Source organism: Oculina patagonica, chromosome 11 (genome assembly GCF_052425735.1).
Source record: "Oculina patagonica isolate OP01 chromosome 11, crgOcupat, whole genome shotgun sequence".
Taxonomy (NCBI): domain Eukaryota; kingdom Metazoa; phylum Cnidaria; class Anthozoa; order Scleractinia; family Oculinidae; genus Oculina; species Oculina patagonica.
Window position 1 is genome coordinate 5,683,501 of NC_135768.1, and position 17,742 is coordinate 5,701,242.

Genomic DNA, 17,742 nt, shown 5'->3' on the forward strand with positions numbered 1-17,742 from the left:
TTTAAACATCAGTGGCAATATGGTGCAGACCACTATACCAGAGCGCTATAGTGCTGTGCTGTTGATGTCGAGCTTTTCAACTTGAATGTGAGGCATTGCTCTTATGGGCATGGGCATGCTTGCGTAACAAGAGATGATGTTTCTACCCATGGTACTACCGTATTTACTCGAATAAGCCCCGCCCCTCGAATAAGCGCTGCCCTCAAATAAGCCCGCATTCGGGACAAAAAAGGAAATAAGCGCCGCCCCTGAATAAGCGCCGCAGTCCCGATGTGGTGCTTATTCGAGGAATTCCGTTTAACTTAAAACAGCACTATAAAGCAACTCTAAGACAAACTTGGACATTTCTTTCCATCAAAAGCGATGTTTTGCAGTTCAAAGTGATTGTTTTACCGCTCGCCCATTAGTTTTTCTATCCAAACATTCTTACAATATGTAGTTCTGTAAATGTTGTGAATGCTGCGAACTTTGCCAGGACAGCTAGTGCCAATTCTCTCCTCAGCAAGAGACGAATACTGACAATGAAAAGACGCTATACTCAATAACTGAAAAAGATAAGTTCTTTGTGGCGTCCAAATTTTAAATAAGCGCCGCCCTCGAATAAACGCCGCACTTGAGGCACAAAAAATTAAATAAGCGTCGCAGCGCTTATTCGAGTAAATACAGTACCTGAAATACTGTTCAGGCCTGTTGTTGAAAAATGTTTTATGGCAACTGCCAGTCGAAACAAAGCCAAAGTTATTGCTCTGGCCAATAATAAAGGACATAGACAATCCAGTGATCCAACCAAAACTTGAAGCAAATACGTGTAGCTGGCACGAAGCATGGGAAAACATGTGGAAATAGTTCTTTTTTGGGATGGCCAGCCTTGGCAGCTTATTCTTTCTGGGGAGGGGGGGGACATAGTGGAGGCCCCCGGGATATCCCAGGCACCCATCCTCCATATACACGAGGCAGTTGGTTAAGTTGAGAAAGTAGTATGAGTGTTTCAAACCAATCACTAAGTGTAGTATTGCAAATCCAAAGCAAATGTAAACTACTTTTTACTCTGAACAGGATACTGCTTTAATACATGGTGTCATTCCACATGTTAGAAGCAGGATAAATCTGCCTTTCTTTGTTCTTTTCTTTTTACAGGGGTGCTATCCTCAGCAAGGTAGGTCAAGCTAGTCCCCAGGCCTCTTCTTTACAGACTGAGGTAACAGAAGTAGAAAAGGACCTGACTCTGAGGTGCCTTTTATGGGAGTCCCTGCAAGAGTGGCAGGGATTGGTCGACCAGTGGGAGGCCACACCATTTGAGATCCTGAAGATTGATGATGTACAACAAGATGTCACAAGGTTCATTCAGACAGTGTTCTTACTCGAGAAAGGTATGGTACTTATGGCTCTCCTGGGGAGCAGGGGTGGCGCAGTGAGAGTGCTGTCCTCCCACCAATGTGGCCCGGGTTAGATGCGGGCCTGGTGCCACATGTGGGTCGAGTTTGATGTTGGTTCTTGTCCTTGATCTGAGAGTTTTTCTCCGGTTTTCCTCCCTTCACAAAAACCAACACCCCAAATTCCAATCCGATCTTGGATGCATGTACACGTCTTAACGTGAGTAAATAAATTACATTTTCAGGGCTTGTTCAGAGTTCTGGATGGTTGGAAAAGTTGGAAATGTTAAAAACGATTCTCTAGACATCGTAGAAGTATGGTAATAAAAAATGTCATCTGGAGTATGTTTGACAGAGATTTGTCATGCTGAAAAAGATGTTATGTCATGTCATGAGCGCTGGACAAAGAAAAATAATACGCGTCCACATGCTGTGTCATTTAGAAGAATTTCACAAAATGTTTAGTGACTGATCGTTGCATTGTGTATATACATCCTTTGGTTGAAAGTAATTTTGCCTGAATTCTACTTCCCGTAATTGGATTTATTTAATCAAATTTTGATCACAGTCTTCTACGCTTTTGTTTGTTAGTGGTTTTTAATTGGATGACACTTAGGATATGAAAAGGCCATTAAGACGGATTCCATTGAAAGTTTGAGTAATAAGTGCAAAAATTAATTACAAAAAATCTACTCATAGCACGGTTACATTTTGTACACTGTTTGAAACATCTCACTGTAATTTGTTTTCTCTAATTGACCCCGCTATTAAATTCTAAAGCATTCTTGAGAAAGTAAATGTCAAACTTCGTAAAAAAGCTTATAACGCATGTTATTTTTGTATTGAACCGACCTGAAACATCCTTTTTAACTAAAATATGGAGAACTTCAAATTCGTTTTTCGCTCGCGTGGTCAGCTTTAGAGCTAAAAATTGGATAAGTTCTTCTTAAGGGACTGGTCAATAAGTACCAGGGGGGGGGGGGGGTGGGCCGGAGCAATTGGATAAGTGGTGGCTTGAAAATTTGTGACCCACCCCTTTCTTCTGGCTCAAAACTGACTGACCCACCCCTGATAGGGGGTTGAAAATTACATGACCCACCCCCTTTGCTCAAAAAGTTCATTATTCTGTAAGGGGTTGTAGGTTTTTGATTTGATATCGGCTTTGAAAGTGTGATTCCCTACATGCACCACCCTAATTTTCCCTGATGAACACTGCTGTTCGGTATACCTCTTTTTCCATTTCTTAGCACACCAAAGAGGAAAAAATTTGGTATACTTGTTTTTTTAACTTTTCCACATATTTGTGTGTTAAGTCCATGGGAAAATTTAGACACAAACATATGAGAAAACTAGAAAAGTACGTAACATTAATTCATAAACAATTATTCAAGAATACAGAAACACTATCTTCAACCACTGTCTATAATTCATAATTGCAAAGTGTTTGAGAGAAGAGTTTACTGGTGAAAGCCTAAAGCGCAGAGTGAATCTACAGAGGCTGAAGACAGACAGGCAAAACTGTAATCACAAGCCATCTAGGGGGGTCAGGGGGCATGCTCCCCCGGAAATTTTTATATTTGGGCCTCCTGAAATCGCTAGAAAATCATTTAAAACTGCTCACTTCGAGAAATTTATCAATTTATACTGATATAAATAAGATGACCTACCCCCTAGGTGTAGATCAAAACTACATAACCCACCCCTTTTCGAGTGCTCAAAAACTGATGACCCACCCCCTTTCTGCTCCGGCCCACCCCCCCTCTACTTATTGACCAGTCCCTAACATAACAAAAACTGTGCCCATGCTATGACGTCTTTTTGGTAACTTTATTGCTCGAATGTTGAGCAGAAACCGTCTTAAGTGATACTCCTCCTTTCAGGTCTTCCACCCAACAAGGTTGTGCCAAAACTAAAGCAGAAAGTGATGAGCTTTAAACAAGGCATGCCTGTTATTACGAGCCTGAGGAATGCTGCACTGAGACCGAGGCATTGGGAGGCAATACAGAATGTTATTGGAACACGTTTAGTTCGGGACAAGTATTTCACACTTGGACACCTTCTGCAACTTAAGGTGATTGATGCCTGATGTGTCTTACAATGTAATGTACATATTTCCATAGATTTCTTTTATAGACGGTGCGGAGCTTGCCTTGATGATACACCAAGACAATTGCCCACAGATGAAAATTTTCTTCATTCCTGTTATCTGTCACTCTAACAAAAATGAATCTTAGGGCGCTTTCAATTAGTCAGAACTGGCAGGCCGGTCCAGAAGTTTTAAATGTGAAGTGGACCTTTTCCACAATATTTCCCCACAATCCGACACAACAGTGTATAATATTTATGTATTGACTGATTTGACAGGAAAAATGTGACTAATAATGGAATTCTTGTATATACCGGTCTGGCCGGCCAACTCTGACTAATGGAAAAGGCCCTTCAATCTGATACTGAAAGAGGGTGTCGGAGTTTCTGTACCTGTAAATCAAATTAACTGCTCTTATGCGGGAACCTTTCATGCCCTAAGAAAGTCTTGGTGCCTGAGGGATCGGTAAACTGTACTGCTGGTGCCTTAACTTGATACTTAAATCTATGCTTACACGTTATTTTAAAAAACGAAGGGTTTAGACGTTGAAGTACTCAGGTTTTTAAGCAAGTGTGGTTTTGAACTATTTTCAGGTTTTTCAACACAAGGAGAAAATTACTGACATCTCTTCCCAGGCTAGTAATGAAGCAACCCTGGAACAAATGCTGCAAAAGGTAAACACAACTGTCGAATTTTGTGTAGCATGGTGGTCGAGGAAAAGTGTCTCCTTCAGCAAGAGGTTTTGGTCTAACATGATAGAAAACTACCACATATTAAACATGATTCAGGGAGCGCAACACTGTAATAATTTGAGTTTGTAGAATAGCACTTGTCAAATTTCCGAAATCCAATAAAAAGACGAAATAGCCAACATTGCAAGGGTGCAAATGGATGACAATCTATGGATCCTTTTAAGAAAATATGTACGTTTTCAAGTTTGGCTTAAATTTCTAACTCATTACATCATTTTTTTGATGGAAAACATTTTCTGTGCTTAGCTAAGAGGTTCCTGCAAGGGGTGGGGGTACAAAATTCCATTTCCCAGCGAAATGTTGCCCAAGTCCCATTTTCCAGCCTATTTTTTGCCCGATTATCCAAATTCCAGTCCCAGTTCAATTGTTTGTTAGTTTGTGATTCCCAGTCCCAGTGACCCAAATTCCATTTCTCGGTGAAATTTTGCCCAAATCCCAGTTCCCATTTTACCCCTTCAGGCCCTTAAGCAAATAATTATTGACAGTGCCTTTTCACTGTTTGTCTTCCAGGTTATGGATTCCTTACATCATGATGTAGTTTATTCCACAGGAAGCATTTTCGGTGCTTTGCTAACACTTATTGACAATGCCTCTTCACTGTTTGTTTTCCAGGTTATGGATTTTTGGAACCACACAGATTTCCAGTTGTCTGCCCATACTAGTCGGGACATTGCTATCATCACAGGAGCCGATGATATCATAACCTCCGTGGAAGAGAGTCAGGTCACACTGTCTAACATCAGAGGGTCACGCTTTGTCACACCCATAAAGGTATGCAGATGTTCCAACTAATAAAAAGGGTGTCAAATAACCTGTACTGGAACATCTCATCAGCACGTTCTGAAACGTTTCCCTCGGCTTATAGTGAAATTTCACGCCTAACTCGCCAGGACTTTCACTGCGATAAAACATCAGACTGGTGTTTGGAAGGTCATGGGTTCAACTAAATGTTTCCCAAACATTGTTCTCACAACTAAATCAAAGGAAAGCATTTTTTGAGCCTATTGTGGCTCAACTATGGGTATTTAACCCTGGTTTTGTTGCATAAATAGGCTAGAAGTATTGCTACTCCCTCTGGATGGGATGCTTGTCTATCGTAGGGTAATGCCTTCATCCCCAGCAGCAATCCTGACGTTGTTTCCATTTAGTACCTTTTCATGGCAATACCAAAGTACAACAAAGTACCTGATAATCTGTCAGGAAAAAACTCTTACTTTAATCCAAATCCCCAATGAGAAGGTATAGTGGCCTGGCAAGAAAGAGACATTTCTTCATATAACGGCTTATGTACTGTATTGATTATAAAATACCTAAAAAGCTTCCTCTAGTTTAACAAGTACTACTTAGGACTCTCAGGGTGTTTCGAATAACTGTTGTCTTGTTTTGAAGGCTTTAGTTGAGGACTGGGATAGAAAACTCAAACTGTTTGCAAGAACATTAGATGAATGGCTTCTCTGTCAGCGAAACTGGCTTTACCTGGAAACCATCTTTTCAGCTGCTGATATTCAAAGGTAATAAATTATTAGCTTTTTAAGATTCATTATAAAAACAAAACTAGTTTCATTTTAAGCAACTCAATCTTCGAACCACTCAGACTGATCCATGTAATTGATGTGGTAGACTTGTGCTATCAATTGTTCTTCACTGAACCTGTATGCTAATAATGCAGCCTCTATAATGCTGCTTTAGCTATACACGTGGCAACTGCTATCGTTGAGATCAAGGAACAACTAAAGTGCATAGCTGAACCAGATGGTTCAAAACCTCTACGAGGCTTTGATGTGTCTATGAAAAATAATAAAAAAATCTTGACTCTGTGAAGTGGTTAAGTTCTGCAGCATCCACCGTATTTAATTTTAACTGCTTTTCCTTTATAGGCAGCTACCAAATGAAGCTCGCCTGTTTGCTCAAGTTGACAAATCATGGAAAGACATCATGAGAAGAACTATTGATAAACCAAATGCATTGAAGGCTGCAACAGCTGCAGGTGAGAAAACTGTGTTCTCATAAAACCCATATATACCTTACATACTAGTTACTTTGCCATGTATCGTTGTTTATCAAAAAAAACCTCAGCACACCCACGCATCATTGGTTATCAAAAAACCAAAAGACAACCCACATACTACTTACACATCGTTGTTTATTATAAAACCGATTCACACCCCACATACTTCTTTCATGGTGTTGTTTATCAAAAAGACGTAAACATACCCCACATACTACGTACACATCATTGTTTCTCAAAAGTCCTAAGCACACCCCACATACTACTTACATAACGTTGTTTACCATAAAACCTAAACACACCCCACATACTACTTACACACAACATTGTTGATGAAAAATATAAACACACCCCAATTACTACTTACACATCATTGTTTATCATAAAACGTAATCATGCCCCACATACTACTTTATACATCTTTGTTAACTTACGCATCGTTGTTTATTAAAAATCCTAAACACACTCCACAAACTACTTACATATTACTGTTTATCATAAGGCCCATTAACACACCTCATACTACTTACACATTGTTGTTTGAGTTTATCATAACACTGTTCCCACCCGACATACCAGTTATGTTTTGCTTATCGTTAAGCCCATAGACACACCTTATATTATCATTGCTGCAAAACCATATAGTCAAACATGCTGGCAGATTTAGGCAAGATGAAGGGCAAATGCCACCTCCCTGGGTAACAACAGGCTGCTGCTGCTAGTGTGTTGCTTTTGTAAATTTACTAGGAAGTGGCTATTATCCAAGATTAAATACTAGTGTTAATACCATGTTATATATGCCAAATGTAATTGCCGCATCAGAGGAGCCTGTGTCAGAATTTGGAAAGGAAGATTTGTTTAAAAACACTTACAGGGCTTGTAGACAGGGAAAGAAAACATGCAAGTAACATCATGCAGAAATCTACATGATTGTGGGTCTTTTCTCACAATTTCTTTGAGAATTTAGTGACTTAACTGTCATTAACAGAGAGATTACTAAAATGCATTGATATTTTTCCTGCTTTAGGAGTTCTGGAAGTGTTACAAGGTAGTAATTCTCATTTAGAGAAAATACACAGATGTTTAGAGGTGAGCCCCTCAGTAAAGTCAGTATTGCCAATCAATTTTATGTCAAAAAGGGTTGTCTAGCAGTCTCACTTTAAAAGTGAATTTAATTTTGCCACTCTGCTATTCAGCAGTAGACGCTCAACAGGCCAAGAGAAGAAGCCTGCAATGTAAAGCATGGAATGAAGCCTGTTTTTTTAACAGATGCAGAGCAAAATAAATTTCATAACTACAGCAACAGAAAGATTAAGGTGTTTTATTTTCAAGCACAAAAATGTTTTCAGAAATGGTGAAGGTGTAAAATGCTGCATGGCACCACAAACATCACAATAGCTTCATAAACCAAAGAAGAGACACATTAATAAACTTTATTTCGTTTGAGTTGGTCCAGACCCATTGCTGCAGGTGTTTCATAGTTATAGATTCTAACCATTTCACGTTAGAACTTGAGTCTGCTGCGCGCCCTGGTGTCCATTACTGACTTAGCTTGAATATCGTAATTGCATTTTATAAAAGCAAACACCGTTTTTAACTCGGAAAGAGTTGTAGTTAGCGAAGTGAATTTCACTCCTTCCCTCCTTCACTCGTTTCCTGTTAGACATAGGCACGCAATGCGTGCAAGTGTTTTAAGGCCTCTAGAGAATCAGACCTGTTCTCTGATTACTTACTTTTCTAGTTAAATTACATAATATTAACATGCTTAATTGCCAGCCGAAGCATTGTTTTAATGTCAGTTTACTTGAAATAGACCAAAGCTTAATTTTTCCAATATTTTGCCTAACCTTCAAAAATCAAAAAGGAAAAATGAAGAGAAAGAAAACAATTTGCAACGGATGGGAACTCTATCTCTTGTCCTTTCGGCCTGCTCTTGATGAGCAGCTAGATGAAAATCAAGCTAAGTGAAGTGAACTGAAGTGTAGAATGTTTAGCATAATTCGTTTTGGCAAATCTTTATTTGTCAGTTTGTTGGTCGATTCTTGTTTCCAAATACATTTTCCGAGTTTTGTGGCTTATAGCCACAGTTATTACTCGAATAATTTTACTCGCGCCACAAGTGCGGCGCTTATTCGAGAGCGGCGCTTATTTAAAATTTGAGCGTCGCAAAGAATCTAATCTAAACGAAACTTCTACAGTAACCTAAAGAAGGGTCTTTTGATTGTCAGGATTCGTCTCTTACGGAAGAGAGTTATTTTCGCTTGCTGTCCCGACAAAGCTCACGGCCTTCACAACGTTAACAGAACTGCGTATTGTTAGAATTCTGGATAGAAAAAAATAATAGGCGAGCGGTAAAACATAATAACTTTGAACTGCGAAACATCGCTCTTCATGAAAAGGAATATACAAGGCTGTTTTAGAGTTTCTTTGTAGTGCAATTCTTGGTTATACGGAATTCCTCGAGTAAGCGCCGCATCGGGACTGCGGCGCTTATTCGGGGGCGGCGCTTATTAACTTTTTTGTCCCGAATGCGGCGCTTATTCGAGGGCGGCGCTTATTCGGGGGCGGCGCTTATTTGAGTAAATACGGTAGTCCATGTTCTTTATATAAGCCTTATTTAATGTTTGTAATGGTTTTTTTGTAAAGGACTATCTTGAAACAAAGAGACTGGTGTTTGCAAGATTCTACTTCCTAAGCAATGAAGACTTACTTGATATCCTGGCAAATAGCAAAAACCCTGATGCTGTCCAGGTTCGTATAAACCTTAATCCTCTTCGTTCCAGGCTAAGTATTGTTGCTATAGCACAAAATGAAAAGTCCGTCAATTGCAACTTACTCTGCCACTGATATCTGTCAGGTTGAGCCAACACTTTCCAACTGTGGTGGATCTAGGGTAGAGGGAGAGGGGCCTCTTCCTGTTTGTCCTAAAAGACACTCATCTTTCTTTCCTTTTTGAGAAAGAAAAGTTCCATTTACACTATCTCCCCCTCTTTTTAGCACAAAGTGAGCCATTTTCACTCCACTTCTATTTTTGTGCACATCTGGACCAGTCACGGTTTGTCTATCATTTATGTACTGGGGCAAAGAAAGGCAATTGAAACAGCAAATTGTCTTGTTTGTGATTAATACCCAGGCACCAACTGCAAGTTCTAACGGGCAACTGATTTCTGAGGTTCTTTAATTGAATCAGTTACATAAAGGTAGGGTTGCCGGTATGTGCAGCAGGAATAGGTTTAGAATTTGAAACCTTGACAACAGCATATAGTGTTTGATTACTAACAGTACCTCTCAGTCAAGTGAGTAATATTCACTTAATGCTACGGACCGTGGAGTTAGAGAACCAACTGCTTGTGTGGCCATGGATCTTCTGAGCAAGATTTTAGCTATTATGGGGCTTTGTCACTTCTGTTGTCTGCTTCTCTTTCAGCCCCATTTGAGAAAGTGCTTTGGTAACATTCATCAACTTGGCATATTCCGTCAAGCTCACTCCCCAGCACAAATTCAGTACATGATCTCAGAGGAAGGAGAAAGTGTACAACTGCCCAAGTAAGAAAAAAAAAGTGTACAGCTGTCTAAGTAAGGAATAAGAAATCCCAGCCATAAGCAGGATTATGTTCCGTCATCCGGCCAACTCCTCCATGCTTTTGTTTATAGCCAGCTGATCAGCTTCTGCCAATTGGTATATTACAATTTGTGAGTTTTGATTGGTTTATAGGCCAATGGTATATGAGCTTATATACCATGGACCACAAATAGGGTAGGAGTACGTGTCAGTAAGAACAGCGCTGAACAGCCGGGGTGCAATTATTTGGGTATTTCTAGTAAAACAATTTTTTCCACTTACGCTTGTTGGATATAAGAGCTACATGCCTTGTGGCTATCTACTATCTCATATCCAACGTGCGCTCATGGAATAATTGTTAAATATTTGTTCCATATATACTGTCTCACAAAACAAAATGTACGTGGCAGTTAACCTGTCAAGTCCAAGTTGAAAGTAAACCGTTTTTTTTGCTTAAACTAACTACTGATACAGCGGCGAAATAGTTTCCTTTACAAAACAATTCTTTGTTTGCTTCTAACAGAACTTTAAGAGCACGGGGAACTGTGGAGTCGTGGCTGTACAATGTTGAACTAGCCATGTATGAGACTGTTAAAATGTAAGTTAAACACAGCGAGTTTCCATTGCAATTGGAGGGCTTTAATTAGAATAATAATGTTTCTTTAAACAATGCCGCCTCCCTGTCATTGTATACTTAATTGTCACAATAAATGGCTCAGTTATAGTTTACACTTTAGGTATCTTTTTTGATACGGCTGTTTTGAGTAAATATGCTTCTGTTGTCCTGAATTTATACTACTATGCATTATTTGACCCACCTTAAAATAAGCTCTTCTCAGCAAACCAACGTTCAATGTTGCTTCGTTTCCAGAACGAATTTCTCCACACAATAAAATGATATTTTAACAAAGAAAGAATAAACGGACATCGATTTAATGGGTGCAAAACAAGAAACACGCTTTTCTTTTTTATATAATCTAATAACACATCGCGTTATTATCAATCAAGGTTAGGTACAGAATTCAAACTGTATGATAGAATGCAGGAATACAAAACGTATGTTCACAAAGCATTTTCCACTCAACAGGCACCTGAAGAAGTGCTTACTGGACTATGGTACCAGGGAATATTCTGAGTGGGTGTTAGCTCATCCAGGCCAAGCTGTATTGACTGTTGTAAGTAACAGAGGACTTTCTAATGTTTTTGTTTGTTGTCTTGGAGAGGGAAGCCATCAACTCTGCCTAGACAGTACAAGCTGATTCAGAAATAAGATAAAAACAATAGAGTCGTACGCGTCCAGACATAAACGTACACGCTTTTATTTCACATCGCCACCCCCTGAAAAAAAATAGCCGCTTTTGAGCTGAAATGTCGTCGTAAGGTACTGAATGAAGAACTTTTTTCATTTTCAGTTATATTTTTGGATTTGGGCCATGACCTTGCTAGTGAAAGAAATCAAAATTCTCAATTCAAATGCACTTTAAATTTAATTGGTAGACTGAACTCTCGTTTCGTTTCAGTCCCAAGTTGTGTTTAACCGTGATGTACTTAGCTGTTTCCGTAATACAAGACCCAAAGATGCGCTTCAAGGCAAGAGGGAAAAGCTAGTATCAGTCCTCCACAGTCTCTCACAGTTGGTGACGTCATCACTAGTCCCTCATCAGCATCAGACTCTAGAGGCCCTGTTAACAATTGATGTACATGCTCGTGATGTACTGGACTCCATGATTGCTAATCAGGTTTACCAGATGGAGGATTTCCAATGGACCAGGTAGATGAACAAGCCATTTACTCGCGAAAGGGCTAAGACTCAAATTAATCAAAAATTAAACAAAAGTCGTAAATATTGAATACCTAAACCACCTTAGAGAACAGTTTATTAGCTTTCAGTTGAATAATAACACACTGGGGGTTTATCCAAAGACTCAAGTGTTAAAGCGTCTTTTACAGCCCAAATAACAGCACCGTATGGAAGAAAGTACTGCCCAATAGTTTCATTTGAATGGTCACACACTAGGGTTTCATCCACAGACGTAAAAGTTAGAACCACCTTGTACAGCATAATAAACAGCACCACATGAACGCACTGCTCAGAAGCTTTCATTTGAATGGTCGCACTCTGAGGTTTCGTTTGCAGATTTCTGCCACTAAGAGCCAAGTAAGTTAAAACCAACAACCATTTCAGCTTCTTGACGATTCTTTGCGTAAAAAAAATTGTCGTTTAGGATGATTAATTGCAATTGTCAACTAAAACCTGTATTAGTAAATAAAGATGGCAAATTGTAAGCTTGGTGATAAATAATGAAGATGAAGTGACACACACTTTACTGATCCTAGCAAACGACCTTTACTGATCCTGATCCTTTTTGCTGATCCTAGCAGTATGCAGGACGCGTGTCACATCAAAAAAGTAAAATGGCACAGCTCACCACAAGTCTCTCGTAGCTCAGTTGGTTAGAGCGCCCAACCGGTATCTGGGAGGCCATGGGTTCGATTCCCGTCGGGGAGTCAGATTTTTCCTTTGTCCCACGCTCGTGTCATGTTGAACACTTGATCTTCAAAAGCTATATTGTCTTGATGTACCACCGAATTGTGAAGGCTGAGAAGAAGAGACCCAGCTAGTTAGTTAGCATTGGCAACTAAAAATGACTCACTGTACCTAAATACTATTTTATTTTGCAGGCAATTGCGTTATGAGTGGAACGATGATCGCCATGCCTGCATGGTCCGTCACAGCAATGCAGTGTTTGAATATGGCTATGAATACCTGGGGTGTTCTCCACGACTTGTCATCACCCCCCTGACAGACAGATGTTATCTAACTCTGACTGGGGCACTTAACCTTCATCTCAATGGCGCTCCTGCAGGACCTGCTGGTACTGGTAAAACAGAGACTGTGAAAGATCTTGCCAAGGTAAGGAGTCGATGGCAAAAAATCAGGCTTTTATATCAGTTTCTGTTTAGTAGGGAATACTGGAGAACCGTTTCTGTCCAGTGGTAGCAAGGAATCAGTGGCAAAAACAGCTCTTTTGTATCAGTTTTTCTACAGTAGGGAGATGCTGGACAATCGATTTTGTCCTGTTGCTGGCAAAAAAGTCGATGGCCAAGCCAGCTCTTGTGTCAGTTTCTGAGAAATAGGTAAATGCTGGACAATTGATTCTGTACAGTGGTAGTGAGAAGGCAATTGCCAAAACAGCTCTTTCGTGTCAGAGTCTATACAGTTGGGAAATGCTGGACAAACGATTCTGCTCCAGCTCTTTTGTGAAGTATAATTTGTAAACTTGTAGCCTTTTAATAAATAATAAAGATGGTAAATTTTGTAGCTCTTTTTATGAAGTCTTTGTCGATTGGGGAGTTGCTGGACACTGTTTCTGTCCAGGGATAAGAAGTAGTTGATGGCAGAGTCCTTTTTTTAATCTGCCTAAATACTAAACAATCATTTCTCTCCAGATTTGTAACTGAAATATCATGTATTGTCTTTAAGGCCATGGGTAAACAATGCCTAGTGTTCAACTGTTCAGAAGGACTTGATTACAAGGTAACCAGAACTATACTGATTATGTATTGAGCAAATACTACCGCAAAACAGCTAGTCTGGATATTGTCATGTCTGCGTGAAAGCACAAACGTGCAATAACAAGTGCCATCCAATAACGTTTGTCCTTACAATGGCAATATTATTAATTTCTTCAGGCTCTTGCCATTTCTGACACCCATTCTGTACTTCCACCTTTTTCTGTGATTTACATTGAAGGTTAAGTGACAATGTTTTGCAAAGGGCTCATAGTACAAGATAAAAACATAAACGTAAAAACCAAATATTCATTTATTGTGACTATGTTTATCATTTGTCTCTGTAACAGATGATGGGCAAGTTTTTCTCAGGTTTGGCTCAGTCTGGCTCGTGGTTCTGCTTTGATGAGTTCAACCGCATTGATGTTGAAGTGTTATCAGTTATTGCTCAACAGTTGCATTCCATTAAAACAGCTAAAGACAACGGAGTTTCTAGGTGAGAAATTACTTTTCAATTTTCGTTATTTCTTGAAAGAATTCTTCACCTTTGGAAGAAAATGCCATCAAATTGCTAGTAAAAAAAATGAAAAAGGTATTCAGTTTTGGAAAACAATGATACCAATCATTTTGGATTTAAATGTCATAAACGCCCTCAATATAGACCTTATGACACCAGTTGTTGCCCGAGCCTTGTAGTATGTAGCACAATTCTTATTGCTCTCTGACAATATGGAAACCGTGCAATGTTGCATGCTACAAAATCATGGCGGACTTGAAATTGAGTAACTATTGTGTAAGTTCAACTTAACGTTTGGTGACCTTCAAAGTAAAAATGTGCCGGTTAATTTGCCATCAGGGGCAAGTTTCAATCATATTGGAAATGTCTGTATCAACCTGTCAACTTGTTACAATGGTAAATAATTGTAAGACCAACAACACAAACCCTCCACGTTGAAAAGGCCTGACTATATAGACGTTGATTTAGTTGTACATAACTTGTTTTAGCTGTACTAGCATTTTGGTTTTCTGGCGTATTTTCATTTCCTGGTCATGTCACTTTTTTGGTTATAACTTTTTTTTTTGCATGTTAGGTTTTTGTTTGAGGGACGAGACATCAAGCTTAATCCCAACTGTGGAATGTTCATAACAATGAACCCAGGGTAAGCATTGATTGTAAGGCTGACGTTTCGAAATCTGGCTAAGGTAGCAGCTCATGTCAAGAAGATGAAGAATTAAGGTGATATTTATGGATTATTTCCTCCCCTCCCCTCCCTTCCCTTCCCTCCCTTTCTCTTCATTTCCCTTCTCTTTTTCCTCACTTTCTTTGCATTGTTTAAAGACAAGCTATAATCCCCCGACTAAGAAAACCTGCAAGCTCTAACAATTGCCAAATAGGTTACTTTGCATTTTAACTTGTTATTTTTTTACCTTAACAGATATGCAGGTCGCGTTGAACTCCCAGACAATTTGAAATCATTGTTCCGCCCTGTCGCCATGATGGTCCCTGATTATGCTTTAATTGCTGAGATCATCCTGTTCTCTGAGGGATTCACTGCCGCTGCACTGTTATCAAGAAAAGTTGTTAATCTTTATCAACTGGCAAGCAAACAGCTCTCTCAACAGGTACACTTATAAGATAACCCTCGACTTTCGTCGTAACGTACAAGAACAGGGTTATCACTACCTTGTGAAAGTACTATTCAGTGACTTTCGTTCTGTGCATGGCCACACACTTGGTTTTTGTTCACAGACTTAAAGGTTCGAGCCACCTTAATCCAGATTTTTCTTTTTTACAGTACAAATGTGCTAAATGGTTGTTAAAAATTCTTATATTCAGGATCACTATGATTTTGGACTGAGAGCTATCAAATCAGTTCTTCTTATGGCTGGACAGCGAAGACGGGCTGCAAGGTAATAATAACATGTGTTAAGTAGAAATTCCAAAAAAGGGTGCCATATTATGCTTCAACTCAAAGAGAGGTACCAGACACTGGCGCGATGAGGCTTAAAATGTACGAAAAAAGTAACATAGAAAATTGTGTTGCCTAGGACAGGTTCTATTTCTGCCTCTGCAGGGTAACATCGTCACTAAGGCTAAGAGCGTTTAAAGTATAAATTTATGTTATACAGGAAACACAAGAGACAGTGCTGTCTCCCATTTCCAAATCTGAAAAAAAATTTTTCCAAACACCGAGAAAAGAGTGGGATATTTTCGGCTAAACTTGAAGTTTTGGAATGCGACGAAACACTTTCTCAAGTGTTTGATAAATCTTGCTAACTGAAACAACAACATTAAAAATGGAGCAATAAAATCGTAAAAATCTTGGCTTATCAGATATTCAAACCACCGCCACAGTTAGGATTTTCTTTGTGTGACCGCCATGAATTATTAGATTGAAGAACGAAAACAGAAGTTTGTTTTACCTGTCTAATGCTTCGTGACTAAGGTTAATGTTTATGACATGTATCTGTGTAATTCAGAAGTAACCAAAAGGATAAGGTTTACTGTTTCATGACTGTGCTTTGCTTTCTCTGTTTTTTTTTTCTTCAGTCTTAACATGGAATCTGAGTCGCTAGAAGAGGAGGAATCACACCTCATCATAAATGCTGTGAAAGACGCGAACATTCCAAAGTTTGTAGCTGAGGACCTGCCGCTGTTTAAGAGTATCCTAGCTGACTTGTTTCCTGGTATGGACCCACCCGCTCAGGATAACAAACTACTGAAGGTGATCCCTGACGTGATACTTCTCAAACTCATTAGTAATCCATTAAATTAGAGGAGCAATGTCACGATATTTTTAGTCATTTTTCTGATTACTCTCAAATTAAAGGAAAGCTCAAAATAATAGTTTTCTAAAGTAGAAAAACACCAAAGGAGTAATAGAAACCCGAAAATAACGTAGCTCCTTTAAAACAAAGGAAATCACAAGTTCGTCAAAAATACTCCGCTGTGCGTCTTATTTCAACCTTCTTCGCGGTATTTGAAAATGTGATAAAACACTCTCTAAACATAACAGTTCGATGTAATATATCAAACACGAGAATTGATATAACAGCGAGAAGAACGTTGAAACTACGACGCGTAGCGGAGTATTTTTTGCGAACTTTTAGGTGTTTGGAAATGTGATAAAATGTGATCATGTATCTCCTAAAACGAAACTGTAATATGGAGTAGACGGAAAAACAAAGTTCTTAAAATCTATCCCAATCAAGAAGTAATATATCAAACACGAGAGACAGTGTTTCATCGGGATACAAAACATGCACCGAGGAGAGAGTTGACAATACGACGTGCAGCGGAGTATTTTTGACGAGATGCGAGATCTTTGGTTAGCCGATGAAACGTTGTCTCGAGTATTTGATATATCTTCTCAATCGAAACAAAAACTACGGAGTAAACGGAGAAATAAAATGGTAAATATCTATGCTAATTAAGACCGGGTATTAAAACCTCTTTCGTGGTTATGATTTTCAGTGTTTTAACTTGCATGAATTGATAATGAGTTTGGGAAGTACTATTTTCAAACCGTGAGTTTTCCTTTGTATTAAAGGGGCTATGTCACGCAATTTTAGACAATTTTAGCACTGACCAACTTTTCATAGAAGTAACTGAAATATCATAATAACGGCTTAAAATTGTAGAAGAACTAAAAAAAAACACAGAAAGGCCATAAAGGGGCATGGATGGGCAAAATTCGAGAAGATTAAAACGGATTGCGTTCGGTCAAACTTTAAAAAAGTTAACCTGACTTTTTTCAAGTTTATCTCAATTTGTATGAAAGTGTCATTTACAATGCTCGAAAATCATCCTTGTTTGTTATGTGGCCGTGATTTTGCCAATTAAAGACTTTTGCTCTGCAAATTTAAAGTTTAGGGCTATTTATTAACGAAACTAAATAGAATTACCTAAAATACTTGATGTCTTTACCTTTTCTAATTCCAGAAAGCTGCCAAGACTGCATTAGGCGAGTTGTCTATTCAGTACTGGCCTTCACAGATCGACAAGGTGATCCAACTTAACAGCACATTACAAGTCCGTCATGGCGTCATGCTCGTAGGGCCGGCTGGTGGCGGGAAAACCACCACGCGTCAGATCCTCAAGCGCGCGCTTGTCGTGCTGCCGACCATTCAAGCGCGGGAACAACAGCAACCGTTAGGGACTGGGGATTACCCTGAGGAAACTGGATCGTCAAAGACTGCCCTTTCGCACGTGGTAAGAGCGTTACTTACATTTGTCTTTAATTTATGTAATAGTAATGTAGTAGAGGTAAATGGGGTCGTGTTTCTTAGGCCCGGTTCAAACATCGAACTAGGTTCGGTACATGAAAAGTTCGACGTTTGAATCGGAGTCGCTCAACAGTCGATCTGACCGACTGGCCATGTCGAACTTAATTCATGGGTCGACCCAAATTACATCTGTCCAATTAAATTGATTCAACCGTCGATCT

The 17,742-nt window shown here is 39.3% G+C and overlaps 1 protein-coding gene across 1 annotated transcript in view; it reads left to right on the forward strand.

Moving 5' to 3' along the window:
- LOC144629924 (dynein axonemal heavy chain 6-like) overlaps positions 1-17,742 on the forward strand; it is a 68,132-nt gene that overhangs the window by 18,615 nt on the left and 31,775 nt on the right. Inside the window, exons 16-35 of the mRNA XM_078488175.1 lie at positions 1,138-1,370; positions 3,254-3,444; positions 4,053-4,133; positions 4,824-4,982; positions 5,601-5,722; positions 6,089-6,198; positions 7,247-7,308; positions 8,866-8,970; positions 9,647-9,765; positions 10,305-10,379; positions 10,869-10,956; positions 11,302-11,552; positions 12,464-12,695; positions 13,266-13,319; positions 13,645-13,790; positions 14,386-14,454; positions 14,731-14,917; positions 15,132-15,205; positions 15,846-16,020; positions 17,238-17,507. Of these exons, the coding sequence (XP_078344301.1) occupies positions 1,138-1,370; positions 3,254-3,444; positions 4,053-4,133; positions 4,824-4,982; positions 5,601-5,722; positions 6,089-6,198; positions 7,247-7,308; positions 8,866-8,970; positions 9,647-9,765; positions 10,305-10,379; positions 10,869-10,956; positions 11,302-11,552; positions 12,464-12,695; positions 13,266-13,319; positions 13,645-13,790; positions 14,386-14,454; positions 14,731-14,917; positions 15,132-15,205; positions 15,846-16,020; positions 17,238-17,507 (2,803 nt within the window). The remainder of the gene's footprint in view (positions 1-1,137; positions 1,371-3,253; positions 3,445-4,052; positions 4,134-4,823; positions 4,983-5,600; positions 5,723-6,088; positions 6,199-7,246; positions 7,309-8,865; positions 8,971-9,646; positions 9,766-10,304; positions 10,380-10,868; positions 10,957-11,301; positions 11,553-12,463; positions 12,696-13,265; positions 13,320-13,644; positions 13,791-14,385; positions 14,455-14,730; positions 14,918-15,131; positions 15,206-15,845; positions 16,021-17,237; positions 17,508-17,742) is intronic.